The sequence below is a fragment of the Crocuta crocuta genome, unplaced genomic scaffold, assembly GCF_008692635.1.
Source record: "Crocuta crocuta isolate KB4526 unplaced genomic scaffold, BGI_CrCroc_1.0 scaffold343, whole genome shotgun sequence".
Taxonomy (NCBI): domain Eukaryota; kingdom Metazoa; phylum Chordata; class Mammalia; order Carnivora; family Hyaenidae; genus Crocuta; species Crocuta crocuta.
In genome coordinates, this window is record NW_027532679.1 from 3,139,556 (window position 1) to 3,160,248 (window position 20,693).

Genomic DNA, 20,693 nt, shown 5'->3' on the forward strand with positions numbered 1-20,693 from the left:
AGGTAAATAGCAGAAGCAACTGAGCACATTTTATTGCCCACTTGACATTTGATTCCATAAGATGGCCTTATTTATTGGTTTTTAAACACTTACCTGGTTCTATGGGCCAATGTCCTAAGCCTTTTACAAACAATTCATCTGATCTATCAACTTTATGAGGCAGTTAACATTATTATTCCCATTTTGTAGATGAGGAAACTGAGGCACAAAGAGGTTAAGTATCTTGCTCAAGGCCATACAATCATTAAGTGGTATGCTTAGGATTTCAATGTAGGTAGTATGAATCCAGAGATAAAAGAGGTATGCTTAGAATTTCAACCTAGTAGTCTGAATCCACAAATAAAGGTTCAGAGATTCTGCTGCTAACCTCTTATGTTATAATCACCATTTTAACCACTGCCTCTTTCTACTTGTTCCCCTCTGATCCATCATCCAACTCAGCACCAAGAGTAGCTATATAAGTGGTGGAATCATTTCACATTCTTTATTCTTGCTTATCAAAATTCCTCACAAGCTTTTTTTTATGCTTAAAATAAATCCAAATTCCATGCAACAGCCAAACATTCCCCGAGACTACCTTCTTCCATGATCTTGCCATACCGCTCTCCTTCTCACCAGCTCTTTCTCCACTTTGCTTGTTCCATGATACCTTCTCTCTGGAATACTCTTACCTTTATTCTCTGTGCTATACTTTAAAATCTTTTAAGTCTAACATAAATGCCATGTCCTCAGAAAGGTCTTCTTCTCCAATCCTACTTAAAATAGTCCCATTCATCATTCTCCTACTTCAGCCCCTTTTCTTCACAACACTTAAAAAATGTTTGTTTTTATTTATCTCTCCCCACCAAAACTTGTTTATAACTACACTTTGAGTATCTGAAAGAGTTCCAAATAATCAATAAATACTCATGAAATGATAAACTAGGTTATCCTGTGGCTCCCTGCGATCCTTAGTACACCTTATTTATTCTCTGTCATTTGGCCTTTGGCCATCTGACATGAGAAGCATGCCTATAATTTCAGGGTTTTTTTATTAGAGATTATATAAACATTAAGAATATAACTTAATTCATTCACTAAAAGATGATTACCATCATATATTCTAAAAAAAGCTCTATCTGAAAAACGTTATCAGTCTAAAAAGAATGTGAATATGTTATTTTCAGATTACTCCCTACAAATTCCAACATGGCCAAAGGGATGTAACCTATGTTGAAGCCAAACACCAGTGTTGCATCTCCATCAATTTTCTCAAACTCTTCTACTCAATGTGAAAATCATTTGTATCTGTTTTAATTGTTTAAAATTATGTAATTTTGCTGCTTAATACACACACATTATACACATAATTATTTTTCTAATTGATGGGAAAATGCCACTCTCAACATACAGCTAATTCTTTCCAATTTAAATTAAAAGGATTTCATATTCCAAATGAATTATGTGTTTGGTTTGCAGACAAAGTTAAGCATAAGTCTATACTAAAGATACACATCCTAAGATTATCTACAGAAAATTAATCCTCAATACTTACTTCTACAAATGTCACACAGGCATTTTTACACTTGTTTGCTAAATGAAGTACCAACACCCACCATATTCTAATTAGAATAGTGCCAGCATAATTGAGACTTAAACTACTCAGTAATCAGCAGCTAGCATAAACAATGCAAAATCCAAACAAAAGTTATAATACGACAGAAGTATATGAATTACAGGTAGATGGCTCTAACAGGAAATAACACTGGAAGAATACATTCTATGGGAGGATTTTACTGACATAATCAGATTATCTACAATATATACACTTGTAAGGCACATGCTTTAATTTTTGTCTTTTCATATTTAATTGATTTATGAAAGCAAGTTACATTGCCGTTAAGTGGGAAAAGCAGGGAGAGAACGGCAATTCTCTTAGTTTCCCAATATGAAAACAAAACCTTAATTATCCAAGAGAAAATCACCACACTTCAAAAAAGCTCTTTGTCTCATGTGCCAACTCTTTGTACTATAGGTGTTTCTACATACTAAGAAATTCTAGCAACATCTTAATTATGACAAAAATCTATATAATCAACCATATAATCTTTATTTTAAAATTATGCCTCACCACTAAAAGTAATCAAAACCAAGGGTCCTTGGAGAAATGGCTGATTCCAGGGATGAAGATGTATAAGTACAGGATAAGGTTCAAACACCTTGTGCCGGAAAGTGAGAAAGTGCTTTAAAAAAAAAAGTCAAAAGGTCCCAAGCCAGCTTTACAAGGCTCCCGTTGACCAAATCTGTGACAATTTTGAGTACTGAAATAAGTGACAGTAGGGATTACAAGGCACTGAATAAAATGAAAATCCACAAAGGAGGGATATAGGGAAGGAGGGGGGAAAACGAGAGCTCTTCCTTACTACAGTAAACTGATTAAGTCAGTTGAAGCATGGACTGTGGGGGAAGGTGGTCGAAGGGGGAGGAGTCACCATTTGTAACCATCACACTAAAGATGGTTCAAGCAAGAAACATCAGTAGATACTAAATCCAGGGCTGAGTTTGATGAGGAGAGATCTTACAGAGTCTTTCCCCCCAGTTTACTTATTAGTTGCAACAAGAAAAACATAACTACATGATAGAGAAACCAGACAACAACTTGACTGAGTGCTCAAAATTAAAAGAGCATACACACTTGTTTTCCCCCTGAAAAGGTCACATTATTACTTAATACAATATCCCAGCTCAGAAAACACACCTGAGGAAACATCAGCTAACCTTAAATTGAGGAATATTTTATAAAATAATTGGCCTATAAACTTCAAAAACACCAATATCATGAAAAGCAAAGAAAGATTAAAGAACTCTTCATTAAAGGAGACTATAAAGAGTCATGACAATTAAATACATGATTCTGGACAGAATTGTGCACTGGAATGAGACAAGTGATACAATTAGAATATGGACTACAAAGCGATAAAATTATTGTTTTAATGATAAACTTTCCAAGCCTAAGAGCCATACTGTGGCTAAGAAAATAACTGTTTTTCTTAGGAAATGTGCACTGAAATCTTGAGGTAAAGGGGGCATGTAAATTTACTTTTAAACAGATCAGAAAAGTGTGTGAGTGAGTCTGTGTGCGCATGTGTGTGTGTAGACAGCGGAAGAGGAACAAAAGAGAGAATGTCAAGCAAATAAGGCAAACTCTTAAAAGTTGGTGAATCTGGATAAAGGATATATAGGTGTTTTCCGTACTACTGTTAAAATTTTAATTTCAGAATAAAAGGTTATTTAAAAATCTGTCTAATTGCACAATATCTTGAATATACTTAAATGCCACTGAACTCAGCATTTTACAATGGCTAATGTTATGTGGCTCTTACCTCAATCATTTTTTTTTTTAATTTGTCTCTCTAGGTAACATACATAACTCTAAACAAAGTCAAACTTTACGAAAATGATTGGTCGGGCTTATTTCCTTTTCATTTTGAGCTATCATTTTCCTGATTCTACAATTTGAAGATCATTTATTTCAGTCTTGAAGTAGGCAAGAACTAGCTTTCTCAAGTGCAGTCACTCTCCCATTAAAGCATCAAAGAGTTTAGATGTAGAGTGTCCATTATGGTTTTAGATACAAAATGCATTAAGTTTAATTGTTATAGTTTATCAGAGTTAAAACACATGTGAAACTGAGGCTTACCTGATTTTTATAATTGTCATTTTATATTTAAGTTATACTAAAGAACACTTAGTAATAAGTTATACAAATCTTATCCATTAGGTACACCATACACCACATCTCCTGCCCCAAACCATGTTAGCATGTCAAGCAGTCTTAAGTATTTATATGAGTAACAAATCCTCACAAACATTTTACTCAACTAATAAAGAGGACAAAAACACCCTCAATAAAACTCTTAGGACTGTTCTAATTCCAAAGTTTCCATGTATGATAGTAACCTATTACCATATTTAATGGCAAGTTAATAAAAGCTAGCAAAATGTTATATTTGGATATAATAGTAATAGAATATTCATGACTCTAAATAACTAGGACACCCATTCCCACTTGCTAGAAAAACTTTTAGTCAAATATTTAGCATAAAATATTTATTTGAAAGTTTTGGAAATACCAGTCATAACAAATCCAACTGTATATCCTGTGGTACACATTATCAATTCAAGAACAAGTTCCTCAAGTGTAATTTCTAATAAATTTTAAAAGCCTAAGCTCCCAATGTAGTAAAATTTAAAAGACTAATCTCTCAAGGTCTTTTTTTTTTTTTTTTAAACTATGGAATATTATTGCTATTCAACAACCTAAACCACTCCTACTCTGTATTTAAAGAAATTTAGACTTGCATTGTTTTTTGTGTTAATGGTGAGACAATCTTTCCCTACTGATGAACAGTTGTTTAAGGCCTCTTACACAGGCTAATAAGTAAATAAAAAAAATTTATAAAGAAAGGACAGTGTGATGTTCTTCTTGTCAGGAGCTATCATATGGTTTCACAAATCAAATATTCAAGATAATGAAAAATAAGTTTAGTGTTAAGAATTTTATTTGTGTTCTAGTTTTTACAGGTATGGATAGAATAGCCACTAAAATCATTTTAATAGTAAAAATTTTACTGTTAAAGGGGTTTAAAAGTTTATTAAAAAATTTCTGCCAACTTTTAAATTTCTATTAATAAGGAAGACACTGTTAGAACTAAATAAATTCTAATAGGACAGTCTTTGTTCATCTTTATCTTTTAATTTTGGGTTATCATTTTTTAAAGTGTCTCATAATGACAAAACTAAAACAAAATGAAAGCAATAAATAAGAACGTACTGAAAACCCAATGCATTTGTACAATACATTAACTCATTTAATTCTCTTAACAGTCTTGGAAGGTTGACCTCCTGTTTTATACAGAAGTGGACAAAATCTCTTAATTTATCAAGTCTCCCTTCAATACCCCTTTTATCCCTCATTTAAAAATAAAAGTGAGGGGTGCCTGGGTGACTCGGTCTGACCTCACCTCAGATCACGATCTCACAGTTCGTGGGTTTGGGCCCTGTGTTGGGCTCTGTGCTGAAAGCTTGGGGCCTGGAGCTTACTTTGGATTCTGTGTCTTCCTCTCTCTCTGCCCCTCCCCTGCTCATTCTCTGTCACTCAAAAATAAACAAACATTAAAAATTTAGTTTAGAAAGTTTAGAAACAGTGACAAATATCAAACACTAACCGAAAGTATGTAACTAAAAAAATCCTATCAATAATGCTAAAATGAGAAATCCTGCACCCACCTCAACAGTGATAAATTTGTAAAACTCTCTATATGACATGTGACATTTCATTTAAATAGTTTCTTTTTTTTTTTTTTACCCATGAGTGATTAAACATGGATTTATCCAAATGCACTTCCAAGTCCTGAAAACTAGACTTAACTTTTCTGATATAAAGGAAAATACTTCCAGAACCTATCAAAATGTTGAAACCTTCATAATTTATATCCCCTCAAGTTGTAAAAAACCCCAAATATCTATACTTCAAATTCCTTAATGTGGACTAGTTGATTGGAATAAAAAGGGGACTGCCTTTTGCAATGGAACATCTTCTCAGAGAGTATTCACTGATGTCACCCTATGCTCTGAACCATTTGGGAGCAGGTTCTTATCAATGAGTCCGTATCATCATTTGACCTGTTTCAGATTTTGTACTTCATGTTTGATACCTTACTCAGCTTCATCTGCCTTTCAGAAAAATATACTTAAAAAAAAAAAAAAAAAAAAAGTGGGGCACCTGTGTGGCTCAGTCGGTTAAGTATCTGACTTCAGCTCAGGTCATATCATGGTTTGTCAGTTGGAGCCCCACATTGGGCTCTGTGCTGACAGCTAAGAGCCTGGAGCCTGCTTCAGATTCTGTGTCTCCCCCTCTCTCTGCCCCTCCCCTGCTCACACTCTGCCTCTCTCTCTCAAAAGTTAACACTTAAAAAAAAAGTATTTCAGGATGTATTTCTTTCATGAATTTTCACTCAGTCCTGTTCTTTTTATTCTCTGAATTTCAACAATATTTACATCGTGTACCTTAAATTCAAATATCATACCATTTTGCATTATTCTCTATTTCTTTTTCATTTGCTTTTCATGTGCATCTGCTTGACGGAGTCATAAGCTGCCGCTGGAACCATAAGGTCTGTCTCTCACAGCACTCTGCAGGGCTCATGGTACATGTTTAATGAGCACTCATTGAAGGACCTTTATGAGGTATGGCCAAGATTAGTAAGGATATCAGTAACATATTTTCAGTTACTGCATAGTATTTAAATACTTACAAACTATGCCAAAAACACAGTACTTGGATAAGTACATAACAGACTAAGGAAAATTATTCCTAAATGCTCAGTCTGAAGAAAAATGGGGAAAAGTTGGGGATAAATTACAGATTAATATGACACAGTACTATGGGCACAGCAAAGACCACAATCAAAGGACTATGTGAAACTTTAAAAATTGTGGAAGCTGGTTACAGGGGACTACTAAATCTGAAGCACATAATACAGTTTGAAAATGTCACATTTAAAAAAAAATTTTTTTCTTTTACTTTTTGAGAGAGAGAGAGAAAGCACAAGCAGGGGAGGAGGAGAGAGTGGAGGCCAGAGGACCCAAAGCAGGCTCTGTCAGTGAGCCCAATGCAGGGCTCAAACTCACTAACTGTGAGGTCATAATCTGAGCCGAAGTCTAACTGACTGAGCCACCTAGGTGCTCCATAAATGTCACAAATTTTAGGATTAAGTAGTGAACACCTGGTGTTCACTACAATAAAGATTTTCTTTTGCACCTACACAAACATCTGTTTGCTTCCCTTCTGTTGAGGGACATCTTACTTACAGACATTATTCAAAGTACAGCAAGAGTCTAGAAAATTTTTCTTTTATGACAGGTACATAGAGACGGGGGAAAAAAGAATACTCACTGAATTTGGTGCAGAAACTTTAAGTATTATAAATTTTTTCCAAGTAATCTTTAGTGTAAGGTATACAGTAGCAGCTCACTTTTATTATAGTAAAATATTTTTTTAAAGTAATGTCTTATAAAAGTTAGCAAAAACTTAAATATAGGTTCTGAAAGTAAACATCTATACTTAAATCTAGACTCTATTTTCTAGATGTGCTACTTTCAGCCAGTTCCTGGACTTCTCTGTGGCCCATTTACTCCTCAATAAATTGAAGATGATAATAATGTTGCCATTATTATTATTGGCACATGGCAGATACTAAATAACTATTAGCTTCTATTAGAAATATCTTAAAAGATTTCTTCAGTAATATACATCAGCTTATCAAACAACATATTCAAAGATATTTACTGAACACCTACTATACGTCATATACCATTCTAAGAGTTAGTAATACAGCAGTAAACAAAACAAAGTCCCTGCCTTCACAGAGTTCACATCCTAGAGGCAAGAGCACAATGCATGTAAATAAAGGAAGCAGAGGGGGAAAAGAATGACTTAGGTGGATGCATGCTATTTTATACAGAAAGTGAACGGAAAATCATGGAGTGATGGAAGATGAGGTCAGAGGGGGCAGCAGAGAGCCAGATCAAGTACAGGCTGAGAGCAGGGAGATGAAAAGTGACTGAAAAGCTGAGACAGATCTGATTTACTATTTCTCAAGAATCAATCATTGCTGTGTGGAGAGCAGATTGCAGGGTTAAAATTTTTATTTGGCTTCATGAGAAATGAGCCACAATTCAAAAACCCATTCAGTACCAAACTTCTAAATATAAGCCAAACACATCCAACTAAGGATGTTACTTAACCATTGTGGTTTAACTGCGAATAAAAAGCTTCAATCATACAACCTTAAGTTGAGGAACAAATATGAGAAAAATCAATAGAAAAAAATTCTCAGTGTATTTATTTGTACTGTTCTTTAATGATCTACTAAAAATACATGAAAACAAAGGGCAAGGAAAACAAGAAACTGAATTTTCAATGCACGTATTTTTGCTATTTTAAAAATCTAAGGCAAATCTGGATGAGACTTTTTGAGGGAAAGATTTCAAAAGCATGCATACACATTTACCACAGAATGGTGAATGATGAATTTATATGAAAATTTAAAAAACTTATTGATAATTGAATTATGTAGAACTCAAATACTCAAGAATTTAGAAACTAAACAAAATTCGCATGTCAAAAGACATTCTAAAACAATTGGCAAACTCACTTAAATACAAAACATGCCTATTGGTGCACATTAACAAAATTACTCCTATCTAATAATTCATTAGCTAACTCTATCCACAAATCATAATTAGCTATAAATCAGTTCCAACATGGGAATACATTATGTATGTTCTTTTACCTGTGTTTAATCTTCAGGCTAAAGAGCTCTCATAAGCCAAAAGAATTTCTTGCATACTTAGGAGAATGGGCTGAATAATTGGAAAGCTCTTTCTGTAACGTGCTTTCCCTGTATATACTGCTCATCTATTGTCAGAGATCACAAATGTGATATATTTTAGAGGGTTGTTTTTCTTGATACTGTTCAGTTTCTTTAAGAATTAGGAGGTGTTTGGTTGGTTCAGTCAGTTAAGTGTCTGACTCTTGGTCTCAGCTCAGGTCATGAACTCGTGGTTCATAAGATCAAGCCCCACATCGGGCTCCACGATGACAGCATGAAGCCTGCTTGGGATTCTCTCCCCCTCTCTCTGTCCTCCCCACCACTGCATGCATGCTCTCTCTCAAAATATATAAACTTAAAAAAAGAAGAATTAACTATCAAGTTCAATTTGCCTTCAAAAAATAAATCTTTTTACATTTTAGGAGAACGTTTTACATTAGCACTATCATTAATAACGAGATAATACAAAACAAATTGAACAAAAATGAGCAGAATGGAAATTGCAATATGTCTCCCCAAAGACTTTATTCCTCAACATACCTTTTTAAAGAATTACTTCTGTAACATGGTTTTCAATATTAAAGTACTTATGACTTGGTGAAAATACATGGCACACACACTGGAAATATTTATATGAGTTTTCCTATATGTAGGTTAAGAAGTCCATTCAGGTGAAGAGTTTTATGAGGGTGCTCACTGAAAATAATGATTCATGGATTAAGACACAGTCCTTACATACCTGTAAATAATCTAGTCTAACAGCAATATTTTCTTTATTCTTTTAAACACTATATTCCTTTGTTTTCTCTGTTATAAATTATTTTCTGCATTACATAATAATAACAGGTGTTTCAAGAGTTTATGTCAGGTAATATGCTAAGTGTTTCGCATGAACTTAATCCTCACAAGAACCCTGTAAAATAAATATCAGCTCCATTTTCTATACAGAAAAATTTAAGAGATATTGTTCCAATGTCCAAGACCACTGTTTCTTCATAGCAGACCTAGGATTTTGATCCAGTTCTGATGTCTGAACCAAACTGCTTCCCAGAGTCATTAAGTATCATCTGGAGATACAGGAGGATAATGTGTTTTGCTAGCAAATTATGATAAAAACATATAAACACACATAATTATACCAAACAAGGAAAGCTCATGAAGCGACACTTTAAAAAAGTATAAAAGAGGGGCACCCGGGTGGCTCAGTAAGTTAAGCATCTGACTTCGGCTCAGGTCATGATCTCACAGTTCATGGGTTCGAGCCCCATGTCAGGCTCTGTGCTGACAGCTCAGAGCTTGGAGCCTGCTTCAGATTCTGTGTCACTGTCTCTCTCTGCCCCTCCCTTGCTTGTGTTCTCTTTCTCTCTCTCTCTCAAAAATAAGTAAACATTTAAAAAACTTCAGAAAAAAAAAAACTGCCTATACTCTTTCTTAAAAGAAATACTAAGTAAACACTAGAAATAAGTAAGAAGGGCGCCTGGGGGGCTCAGTTGAGCGTCTGACTCTTGATTTCAGCTCAGGTCATGATCTCATGGTTCCCAGGATCAAGCCCCAAGTTGAGGCCTGTGCTGACAGCAGGGAGCCTCCTTGGGTTTCTCCCACTCCTTCTCTCAAAATAAATATTAAAAAATAATTTGTTAAGAAAATAATACAAAAGCACAGAAAAAGGTTCAACTGTGGAGTCATTCTGTAAAAACAAGTATTAACTAAATTAAGTGGTACTTAAAATTAGAAAAAACAAACAAGAACTTTTAGTGGATATATCAGTAAACAAATGAAAAACTACTTGTAAACTAACAGTACAGGGCACAGAAAAACATAAGAGGCAACTAAGTGATTTTAAAAAGTATTTTGACAGTAGTACTAAATAGGCTAATTTGAACTACAGAAATACTGGCAGAAGATAAATTAAACTCTTCTTTCTTTGGAATTAAATTCTTAACATCTTATATCCACTTACTAGAAGAGAGGGAGGATAATTAATTATTTCAGCAATAACAATTATCTATAATTGGTTCCCATAAAAGTTGATATGGGAAGACTAAAAAACTGACAATCATATCTACTTTCAAATTCTTAGAAGCAAACGGAACAAAGATTTACTGGTAAGATAGGGAAAATAAGGGGGAAACCATCTGGTGACTAAAAAGCAAAACTGACGATAAGTTCAAATTGTAGCATATTTATACTGGCAAGTTTCTTGAAGGCAGGGTACTGTATTATACTTTTCAAGTTCAGAAAATACAGTACTACTCCAACAAAAAAAAGTATCATCTGTTGAAATAACTGAATGAACTATATTCTTAAAAAATAAAAGATTCTCCTTCTGGGGTCTAGACTAGGCAACAGTAGTTTCTATAGCTCTACAAACATTTAGGAGGTAAAAACGCATGTTAACACCAACAAAAATCAACTTATAAGGTAAAATGCAAACCATGCTTAAGAAAATAACTTAAAAGGACTACCTATAGGAGTTGCCCACCTATAGTAGTTGGCCAGCACTATTTGAATCACAGTCATAAAAAGAGTAAGGGCCACTGATGAAATAGATTCACCGCTAGTATTACTCCCTGCGATGAAAGAGAAGGGTTAACTGGGCTTGAATAAGTAGCAGTTTTGATCTACCACTATCTGTCATGTTCACTAAATTCCCAAAGTTTGGAGAAAAAACAGAACAGAGCTGCAGCAACTTTTAATTTGTACCACGTTAGGGATAACAAAATATCAGTGTATCTAACTTTATTACAAGAAGGCAGGTTACAAGATGATAACTGTCAAGCTAGTCCTAGTTGGTGGGAGTGGTGCCACTTATCCTTTCCTGCCACAGCTGTCTTTTATGCAACTTGAGTACAAGTGGGAGGAAACTGGTACTCTAAGCTCTGGCTGGCCCATGACTTTATCTGCTTTTCCTCAGTTTCAGAGTATTCTGCACAACAAGCCATTGAATACTACCAGGAGGTCAACAATTGTGGAAAATATCTCCTCACCCTCCATGTCTTCAAGCTTTCAAAAGCCAATATTTGAAATACATCAATATACTTCAGAACTGCCACCATACTTGCAGCTCTAGGGAACACATTTTGAAAGAAAACATTTTTTCTCAAGTAAACCTCACTGGATAGGGATATATGCTAAATAATAGTCCTAGTTTTCCTGAGTCACTGGTTGCATGTATTTACTGCATAAAGCATTTAAATATAGCAATTATTGATTACCACTTCTAAAAAGTTCCCCTTTCAGCCGAAACTGTCTCTGGAGGAGGACTTTCCAAAATGTAGTGCTATGAAATACTAGTTCCACATCTCCCCCCAATCCCCCACCCCACAATGGAAATTCATGTCTCCAAATAGCCAGTAAAGCTGAAAACAGACTTTGTCTACCCTCATCCCATCATTTTACAGATACAGAATCTATCATTTGGAGATTTACGTGATTCTCTCCAAAATTATACATATGGCTAGCTTAAAAGGCAGTATTGGAATCTGAACTTGGGTCTCCAAAACCCCTAACTGGTGCCCTTCCCAATATGTAAGAACTCGTTCTATTAATCCAAACTCTCTGAGCAGTCCTTAATCACTTCGTCGTTCCTGCATTTCCAAGTTTCCTCAATACCTTACTCCCCTAATAATCAAACTGGCCATTCTATGGATTGGTTTCTCCTCCATTAAGGCATTTTAAGGTGAAGAATCTAACTGAACACAGTGCCACAGGTACTAGTTCTGTAAGATGCTTACATTTTGAAGGAAGAATTTTCTTCTCTCCTGCTAGTGAAAGATAAAATTAAATCCTGAGTATTCAGTAAAATAACCTCACATTCTAACCTTAGTATCATGTGTCAGACACCCACAAAAGCTTTAAAAAGTCCTTGGTGGCAGAATTCTTACATGTTCCTGAATAACTTGGCTCAAGTCTCCATTTTAAGTTGGGTAGTAAAAAGGAAGATAGAAGTTCTTTTTCAGCAACAGTTCTTCCATTAGATGACTTGAAAACTCCTTATGTAGCAAATTTAATCTGAACACCTGAAGATTAGTAACACAGGTGATGAAAACAACAGCAAACATAAAGCAGCAGCAGGAACATTGCCTTGATCTCTGTCTCCTGAAAAACGTATATAGCTTCTGCAAATTTGTGAGTACCACACACTTAGTCTTCCAAGATAACAAGGCTTTCCTTAGTGTATTTCTCTTGCTGTTCTCTGGCTTAGCAATAGAGTTTTGTAGAGACTTTTGGACTTTCAAATCTATGTAAGCTAGTATCCAAGTCTTTATACCATATATTAAAAAAACAACCAATGATCCAACAGGGCATGCACAGGGCCCATAGGAAAAAAATTTAAAAATACATAAAAACAACTAATGAACCTGGATCTGGAAAAGAACCACAATTTTATCGTTAGGAAGCAAAGGGAATATAAGTAGCAAGATAAACACAAAATAAATGTCTGAGGACTCAATGGTCAAATGAATAGCTGATAAAGGAAAATTACTAAAGCTAACCATTTTTCAAACACGGAGTTTCTCTTTTAATGTTTATCTCACTCTCAATGCAGAACATCTGCTACCGTTATCCAAAGTATACTGGTCTAAGTATACGGTGTCAAGGGCTTTATATGTAAAGGCCTTAGCCCTTAAGCTTTACAACAACACTATAAGGTAGGTAACTATCATTACTTTCATACAGCACCTAAAAAAACTGGGGCCCCTAAAGGTTAACTTGCCAAGGTTTCAGAGCTTGAACCCAGCTCTGCAGGCTCTGAAACCCGTGTTCCTTTGGTGCTCTACTGCCTTCTTAGTAGCACAACAAATTGGAAAATACAGCCAAACTCTAAGTACCATCTGATGATTATCCAAGCCACTTCAATTGTGAGTTTTGTTTTGTGTTTTTCTGGTGTCAAGAAAAACTCAATAGTTTGCCATGAACACTTCCTGATTTTAGGTTGGGTTGGTGTCACCAATGTTGCTGTCACCACACATATTGCACAATCTCTAGTAGCCAAAAGGAAGAGGACTGGTTAAATTCTTACACTTTGTTTCCTGCTGGCCTAGAAGTCCTCACTAAATGTTATGTCTGTTCAGTGTCAAGGTTTTTCTGGTGTAGTGAGACACTAAAGTTATAACCTAACTCTTAAAGGAAATCACCTACGTATTAGTCATTTCACCTGTCAGGGAAGTTAAAAGTAGATCAACAGGATATAAACCTGGGTTGTTTCCTTCTTTAGGGTGTATTTCTTAACGACTTGTTAATTGAGCCCAATGGAACAAGTGACCCTCCAAAAATGAAGTGGAAAAGGAAACAAGAGGAAAAAGAAGAATCACAATAAGTCCTGAGGTGATCTACTTTCACTAGTATTAGAAAAGCAAAGGATGAATCCCCTCTTGAGCAACTTCAGCCTGACCACAATGGCCACTTGTTACACCTACCACCCACTCCAACACTTCGGGTTCATTAGGAATTAAAAGAAACCCAGTAAGCAACCCGGCCAGGCCTAAGTCTCCGCACCACACCCTGAGAACACAGAGAGTCAATGCATTGCGTCCCCCTCTTCCAAGCCTTCCCCGCTGCCCTGGAGGCAAAGCCCTCAGCCTGGGGCCAAGACAGTCCTCAGGCCAGGGCAGTGACCCAGCTCCGGACAACCCCGCCCCCTCCCCTGACCAAAGGGACTGTGCCTAGAGGGATGGGGGTGGGAGCAAGGTGAGGAAGGCCTGCACCGGAGAGGAGGGGGCTAACAGGGTGTTTTGAAACGAGGAAGGGTCCCTTCTCACCCTCGCCGGTCGGGAGCAGCTCCAGCCCGGAGGGACAGCCGGCCGCCGCCATGATGGGACTGGCCGAGCCGGGGGGCGTGACGCGGGCAGCCCCGGGCGCAGGGCCAGCTCCCCTTCCCCCTTCCTCCCCTCCTCTGCGTGGGCCTTAGCCACAACTGACCCCCGATACTCACGCTTTGTCCACCAGCTCCCGCACCTTCCACATGTTCAACATCGTGCCCCGCGCGGGCCGAGCCGGCCCCTGCTCCCCACAGACCCCGGAACACTTCCGCGCCGGGGCAGATCCAGGCCGGGGTCACCGCCGCCGTCCGCCGCCTCGAACTCCCCCAGTTAGGTCCTTCTCTTGCCACAGCCGCGGCGCCGCTGGTGACACGTCGAGACGCGGGGGCAGAGGCGCTGCGTGGAGCGGAAGTGCCCGACTTTCCGCCCTCTGCGCGCGGGGCACGCCGGGACTTGTAGTTCTCCTCCGGGCTAGCGGAAAGTTTAAGCTGAGAGTTAGTGTGGTAAACTTGGTACTATTTCTGTTAGATTCTCCAATTCTGCGCACTATTCCCCATGCCTCTGACCTTCGAAACCAGAAACTCTGGGGTGGGGACCAGGAATCTGTGCTTTAAGGAATCCTCCATGCTCAAGTGTTGGAAGCACTCGTGTAGGATCCAGCAGCCCTCAGACACGTTTTTCAAATAGTAAGTATTGTTTCTCCCCCAAACAGTCCTAAATATGTAACAAGTACCACAGCAGCTATGATTTTGAAACTTCGAATTCCTCATTGAAAGGATTTTCTTGTAAAATAAGTCTTGTTAAAAAAAATTACCTGAGATAGGAAAGACCCACTGCTAATGTCCTCCTCAAAAGGGAAAAACCGAGAGCTTTCTCCCTAGGTCAGGGACACCACAGGGTTGTACACTCTCGCCACTCTTATTTGACATAGTGTTGGAAGTCCTAGCCTCAGCAATCAGATAACACAAAGAAATAAAAGGCATCCAAATCGGCAAGGAGGAAGTCAAACCTTCGCGTTTTGCAGACAACATGATACTCTATGTGGAAAACCCAAAAAATTCCACCAAACAGCTGCTACAGCTGATCCATGAATTCAGCAAAGTCACAATATATAAAATCAGTGCACAAAAATCAGATTCATTTCTATACAATAATGAAGCAGCAGAAAGAAAAATCAAGGAATCAATCCCACTTACAATTGCAACAAAAACCATAAAATACCTAGGAATAAACGTGACCAAAGAGATGAAAAATCTATACACTGAAAACTATAGAAAGCTTATGAAAGAAATTAAAGACAAAAAAATGGAAAAATATTCCATGCTTCTGGATTGGAAGAACAAATATTGTTAAAATGTCGATAATACCCAAAGTGATCTCCATATTCAATTCAATCCCTATCAAAAAATAACACCAGAAATCTTTACAGAGCTAGGACAAACAATCCTAAAATTTGTATGGAACTACAAAAGACCCTGAATAGCCAAAGCAGTCCTGAAAAAGAACACCAAATTTGGAGGCATCACAATTCCAGACTTCAGTATGTATTACAAAGCTGTCATCATCAAAACAGTATGGTACTGGCACAAAAACAGACACATAGATCAATGGAACAGAATAGATAACCCAGAAATGGACCTACAAACATATGGCCAACTAATCTTTGACAAAGCAGGAAAGAATATCCAGTGGAATAAAGACAGTTCATCAAACTGAACACCCAAAAAACAAATAATCCAGTGAAGAAATAGGCAAAAGATGTGAATAGACACTTTTCCAAAGAAAACATCCAGATTACTAATAGACACATGAAAAGATGCTCAACATCACTCATCATCAGGGAAATACAAATCAAAACCACAATGAGATACCACCTCACACCTGTCAGAATGGCTAAAATGAACAACTCGGGCAAGAAACAGACGTTGGCAAAGATGCAGAGAAAAACAAACCCTTTTGCACTGCTGGTGGGAATGCAAATTGGTGCAGTCACTCTGCAAAACAGTATGGAGGTTCATCAAAAAAATAAAAATAGAATATCCTATGACCCAGCAATTGCACTACGAGGTATTTATCTAAAGGATACAGGTATGCTGTTTCAAAGGGGCGTATGCACCCCAATGTATTTATAGCAGCACTATCAACAATAGCCGAAGTATGGAAAGAGACCAAATGTCCATTGATGGATGACTGGATAAAGATGATGTGATACACACACACACACACACACACACACACACACACCAGAGTATTACTCGGCAATCAAAAAGAATGAAATCTTGCCATTTGCAGCAATGTGGATGGAACTGGAGTGTATTATGCTAAGTGAAATTAGTCAAAGACATATCATGACTTCACTTATATGTGGAATTTAAGATACAAAACAGTGAACATAAGGGAAGGGAAGCAAAAATAATATAAAAACAGACAGGGCAACAAAACATGAGACTCTTAAATATGTAGAACAAACTGAGAGTTGCTGGAGACGTTGTGGGTAGGGGGATGGGCTAAATGGGCAAGAGGCATTAAGGAAGACACTTGTTGGGATGAGCACCGGGTGTTAGATGTAGGGGATGAATTACTGGATTCTACTCTGAAATCATCATTGCACTATATGCTAAATAACTTGGATGTGAATTTTAAAATAAATAAGTAAATAAAAATATGGGAAGGATGGGTGAGGTAAGGATACCCAGACATCTAAGACCTATGGTGAGCTAAGCAAAACCATCAAAAAGCAGAACAAAAGAAAGAACAAATATTGTTCAGGGTGTGCTGAGGCACAGTTTCAAGCAATAAATAAGATCCACTGGGTGCTTTGATGTAATAAGCAGTTGAGCACTGTCTCTTTTTGTGTCTAAGAATTGATTTTAAAGGAAGACAGTTTCTGTAATAGTGGTTGAAATCATGAGAAAAAAAGCTGACTTTTGTGTGAATAATGATGTGCTCCAGGGGGAAATAACTATTGAGAATTTACTACTTCATTCATTTATTTATTTTATTTAAACATACAAATAGCAGTCACTAAATATTAGTAATACTTTTGTGTTTTATGCTCAGGAAAGAAAAAACAAACTCTTTATGACTTACAAAAAAGTTACCTAAGAAAATACAGAATAAATCATGTGGGAATAGTATAGGGAAAAAAAAAAGAGAGAGAGAGAGAGAAAGAGATAAATATAAAGTATTGCTATGTTATTAATAATGATTATACAGAAACATGGTTACCATATGTATTTGTATCCCTCAATGACAGAAGCATCACTGTATTTGGTTTCAAATGTCCAAATACACTTCCTTCTTGGGACTTTAGTTTCTATACCTGTAAATTTAAGAGGTTGCATTCTAAAACCTATTCCACTGATGAATGGATAAAGAAGATGTGATATATGTAATGGAATGTTACTCAGCCATCAAAAAGAATGAAATCTTGCCATTTGCAAGGATGTGGATGGAACTACAGGGTATTATGCTAAGCGAAAGTAAGTGAAAGACAAATACCATATGATTTCACTCATATGTGGAATTTAAGAAATAAAACAGATGAACATTTGGGAGGGGTGAAAAAATGAAGGAAACAAACCATAAGAGACTCTTAAAGATAGAGAACAAACTAAGGGTTGATGGTGAGAGGTGGGTGAAGGATGGACTAGATGGGTGATGGGCATTAGGAGGGCACTTGTAATAGCACTGGGTGTTGTATGTAACTGATGAATCACTGATTTCTACTCCTGAAACCAATATTGCACTGTATGGTAACTAAGTAGAATTTAAATTAAAAATTAAAAAGAAAAAAAAAACATTTCACTCTAATTCTGTGATACAATGATTTTATATTTAGACAGCTACCTAATATCCTCCTTAGATACTTTATCTTAAAGCTCAGAAACTTAGTTCTACTCTTGGGAACTAGGAAGACAACACTGTAACAGTCCAAGAACTTGGCAGGTTTATAATCTTAAGCATAAGTACAAACACACACTGTACTCAGTGTTTTATTACAATTGTTGCTGTCACTTCATTTTTTACTCATTCATTTTTAACAATGGTCATGTTAGAAGTGCAAAAGAAACCTTAAAATTCATTTGGTCCAACTGCTTGAATTTTACAGTGCTTTTCATTCTATGCATATTTATTGAGCAGAAATCTTCTGTGTGCCAGGAGTAGGGAATACAACTGGACACAAGACCACCAAGGCCTCAGCTCTCTTAGGTCTTACAGGTCTTTGGAGCAAATATAATAATCAGGGAAACATTTAAGGTAATTGCAGATTCAAAGTTGTTGAAGAAAACAGAAGCCAATGTTACAGAAAATGGTGTTAGAGGAAAATAACAGTAGGGAGTATTTAGGGCCTCTTTGAGGACACTAAAATTAAGCTAAAACTTGAATGATGGAAAAGAGCTGGCCATTAAAAAAAAAAAATGATCTATGAGAAAAAATACCTGGTGGAGGGAACAGATGAAGACTCTGATTCACAAGGGAAAAGTGAAATTGATTGCTGCTAGTTGCAAAGCTTGTTAACAATGGTCCTAAATCAAGAGCCCAGAACCTTTGACCCCAAGTTCCTCAGGTCAAGTCGCCTCTTCACATTGCATCCACTTAATTATTAGAAGCATTTTCAAAAAGGTTTCAATACAGCTTTGGGGATTAAGGTCTGAGAGAAGCAAGTTGAAAGAATTGCCAGATAGAAAAATACAAAAAGCAAAAATCGGGACAAAGGTATCTCAAAGCTTTGTCAAGATAGGAATGCTTAGGCAGACATAAAGTGAATTGGACTGGTAGGTGAGGAGAGGCAGGGAAAGATGAGCAGAGATAGAGAAATGGTGCTTTCAGATGAGAAGTTTGTTTCCTGTTGAAAAGACTGTCCAGTCCAAGATTCAAAGGATGGAATGTGGCCAGAGAAGATAAGAAAGAGAAACTGCCTTGCATAAATAAGAGCTCAGCAAGTTAAGTTTCAAACAAGCAGGTCCAGGGTACACCAGCAGAATGTGCCTGGCATAAAAAGAACCACCTTTCTCTGCCCTGGCCCTGTTGGCACATTCATAGCAATTCATAGTTAGCCTTACCAGAATTAACCAGAGAGTACAAAGTCCTTGTCTACTTTGATTGTTTCAACACCAACTTTGGAAGTGTCTAGACTTATTCCAGAGTTGTCATGCCAGGGGCATCTAAAATGTAACACCAAAAAACTGCCTGTCTACCTTTGATTCTAATGGACTCAGAAGAACCAGACAAGAAGAGGTGTTAAAAAGTGGTCTCCAAAGACTAACGGTTTGCATGTCAACAAAGTGTTCCATTTTTACCTTTTATCTTGCAAGTTTGGGAGCAGTTTCCATAGTTACTTCTTTGTGGCACTTTAAATGTGTCCATTGTAGAAAAATAAATGAGAAAACATCCCACTCACCCCTCTTCAAGAAAACATATATTTTTCATTAAATGAGCTGACACTTTTAGTAAGGCCAAACCAACACAAGGTTTGAAAGCAAATGTACTCAGATGTGTGAAGTGCTGTTGTAGACCCCGACTGCTTATCTTCTGTGGTTGGCTCCTTGGTGTTTCCTTCTGAGGATTTCATTCATGATACATATGAATGGCAGCCATGGGAAGGCACAGCCTAAGTCTCTCTTCAGGAGAAGCAGTTGCAAGGAGTGTGGATAGCTGATAGCTTGCAGCAGCCACTCCTAAGGGATCAACCACAGCACTGACACCAAAGCCATGCTCTCACTAGGCTACTCTAAGGCAGTGATTGAGCATGTTGGAACCAGGCCATTTGTCCCCAGTGCAAGACTTCTCTACTGAGCAAGCATTGCCCTGGGCTCCCCATCAGCCTCGCCCAGATTACCTCCAAGTTTCAAGTTTTGTTGCAACCAGGCGGTCTTCCTACCCAATCTTCCTTCTCTCTCTCTCCCTTAACAGGTGTCAGAACTTCTTGTGGTCTGAGGCTGTCTCCACCTACTGTTGTTCTCTCTTTCCTTTATTCTTCATAATGTTTACCCCAGTAAATCTCTTACATTTCTAATTCCGTTTTGGTTTGTGCTTCCTGTAGTAACCAAATTGACACAACAAGCAAATAGTTGTATCTTCATTTCAGTATTTGGCCCAATGCATTCTGTTTTTGATCACAGTTGACTATTCATCTCTAGAAGTTGAGATACTTGGTTTCTAACCATATTATGTGAGTTCCCACAAAGCCATTCCTACTATATATTGCATGAAACAAGGGGCACCATTTATATGGACCACCATGAACTGCCAGATAGTTAACCACAGAGAAGTATAAAGTAGTGGTTAAAGAGAGTGGATTCAGTAGATTCTGGACTCAGACAACCTAGGCTCAAACACTGCATCCGCTATTCAGTGGTTTGGTCATTGTGGATATATTAATTAAACCAGTATAAGTCCGTGGTTATGAACTGGACTCTGGAGCCAGATTGCCTGGGTTTGAATCTTAATTTTGCTACTTATTAGCTGTGTGACTTTGGGGAAATTATTTGACACCCCTGTGACTCAGTTTTCTCATCATAATGAGTAGTAATAGAAACCTACCTTAAAGGCT

At 37.2% G+C, this 20,693-nt stretch overlaps 1 protein-coding gene across 2 annotated transcripts in view; it reads right to left on the reverse strand.

Moving 5' to 3' along the window:
* Window positions 1-14,515, reverse strand: part of CLINT1 (clathrin interactor 1) — a 58,245-nt gene extending 43,730 nt beyond the window's left edge. For both annotated transcript variants that reach the window (XM_077780738.1, XM_077780737.1), the window contains exon 1: window positions 14,311-14,515. In XM_077780738.1, the coding sequence (XP_077636864.1) occupies window positions 14,311-14,351 (41 nt within the window). In that variant the 5' untranslated portion in view covers window positions 14,352-14,515. The remainder of the gene's footprint in view (window positions 1-14,310) is intronic.
* Between the last annotated feature and the right edge of the window lie 6,178 nt (window positions 14,516-20,693).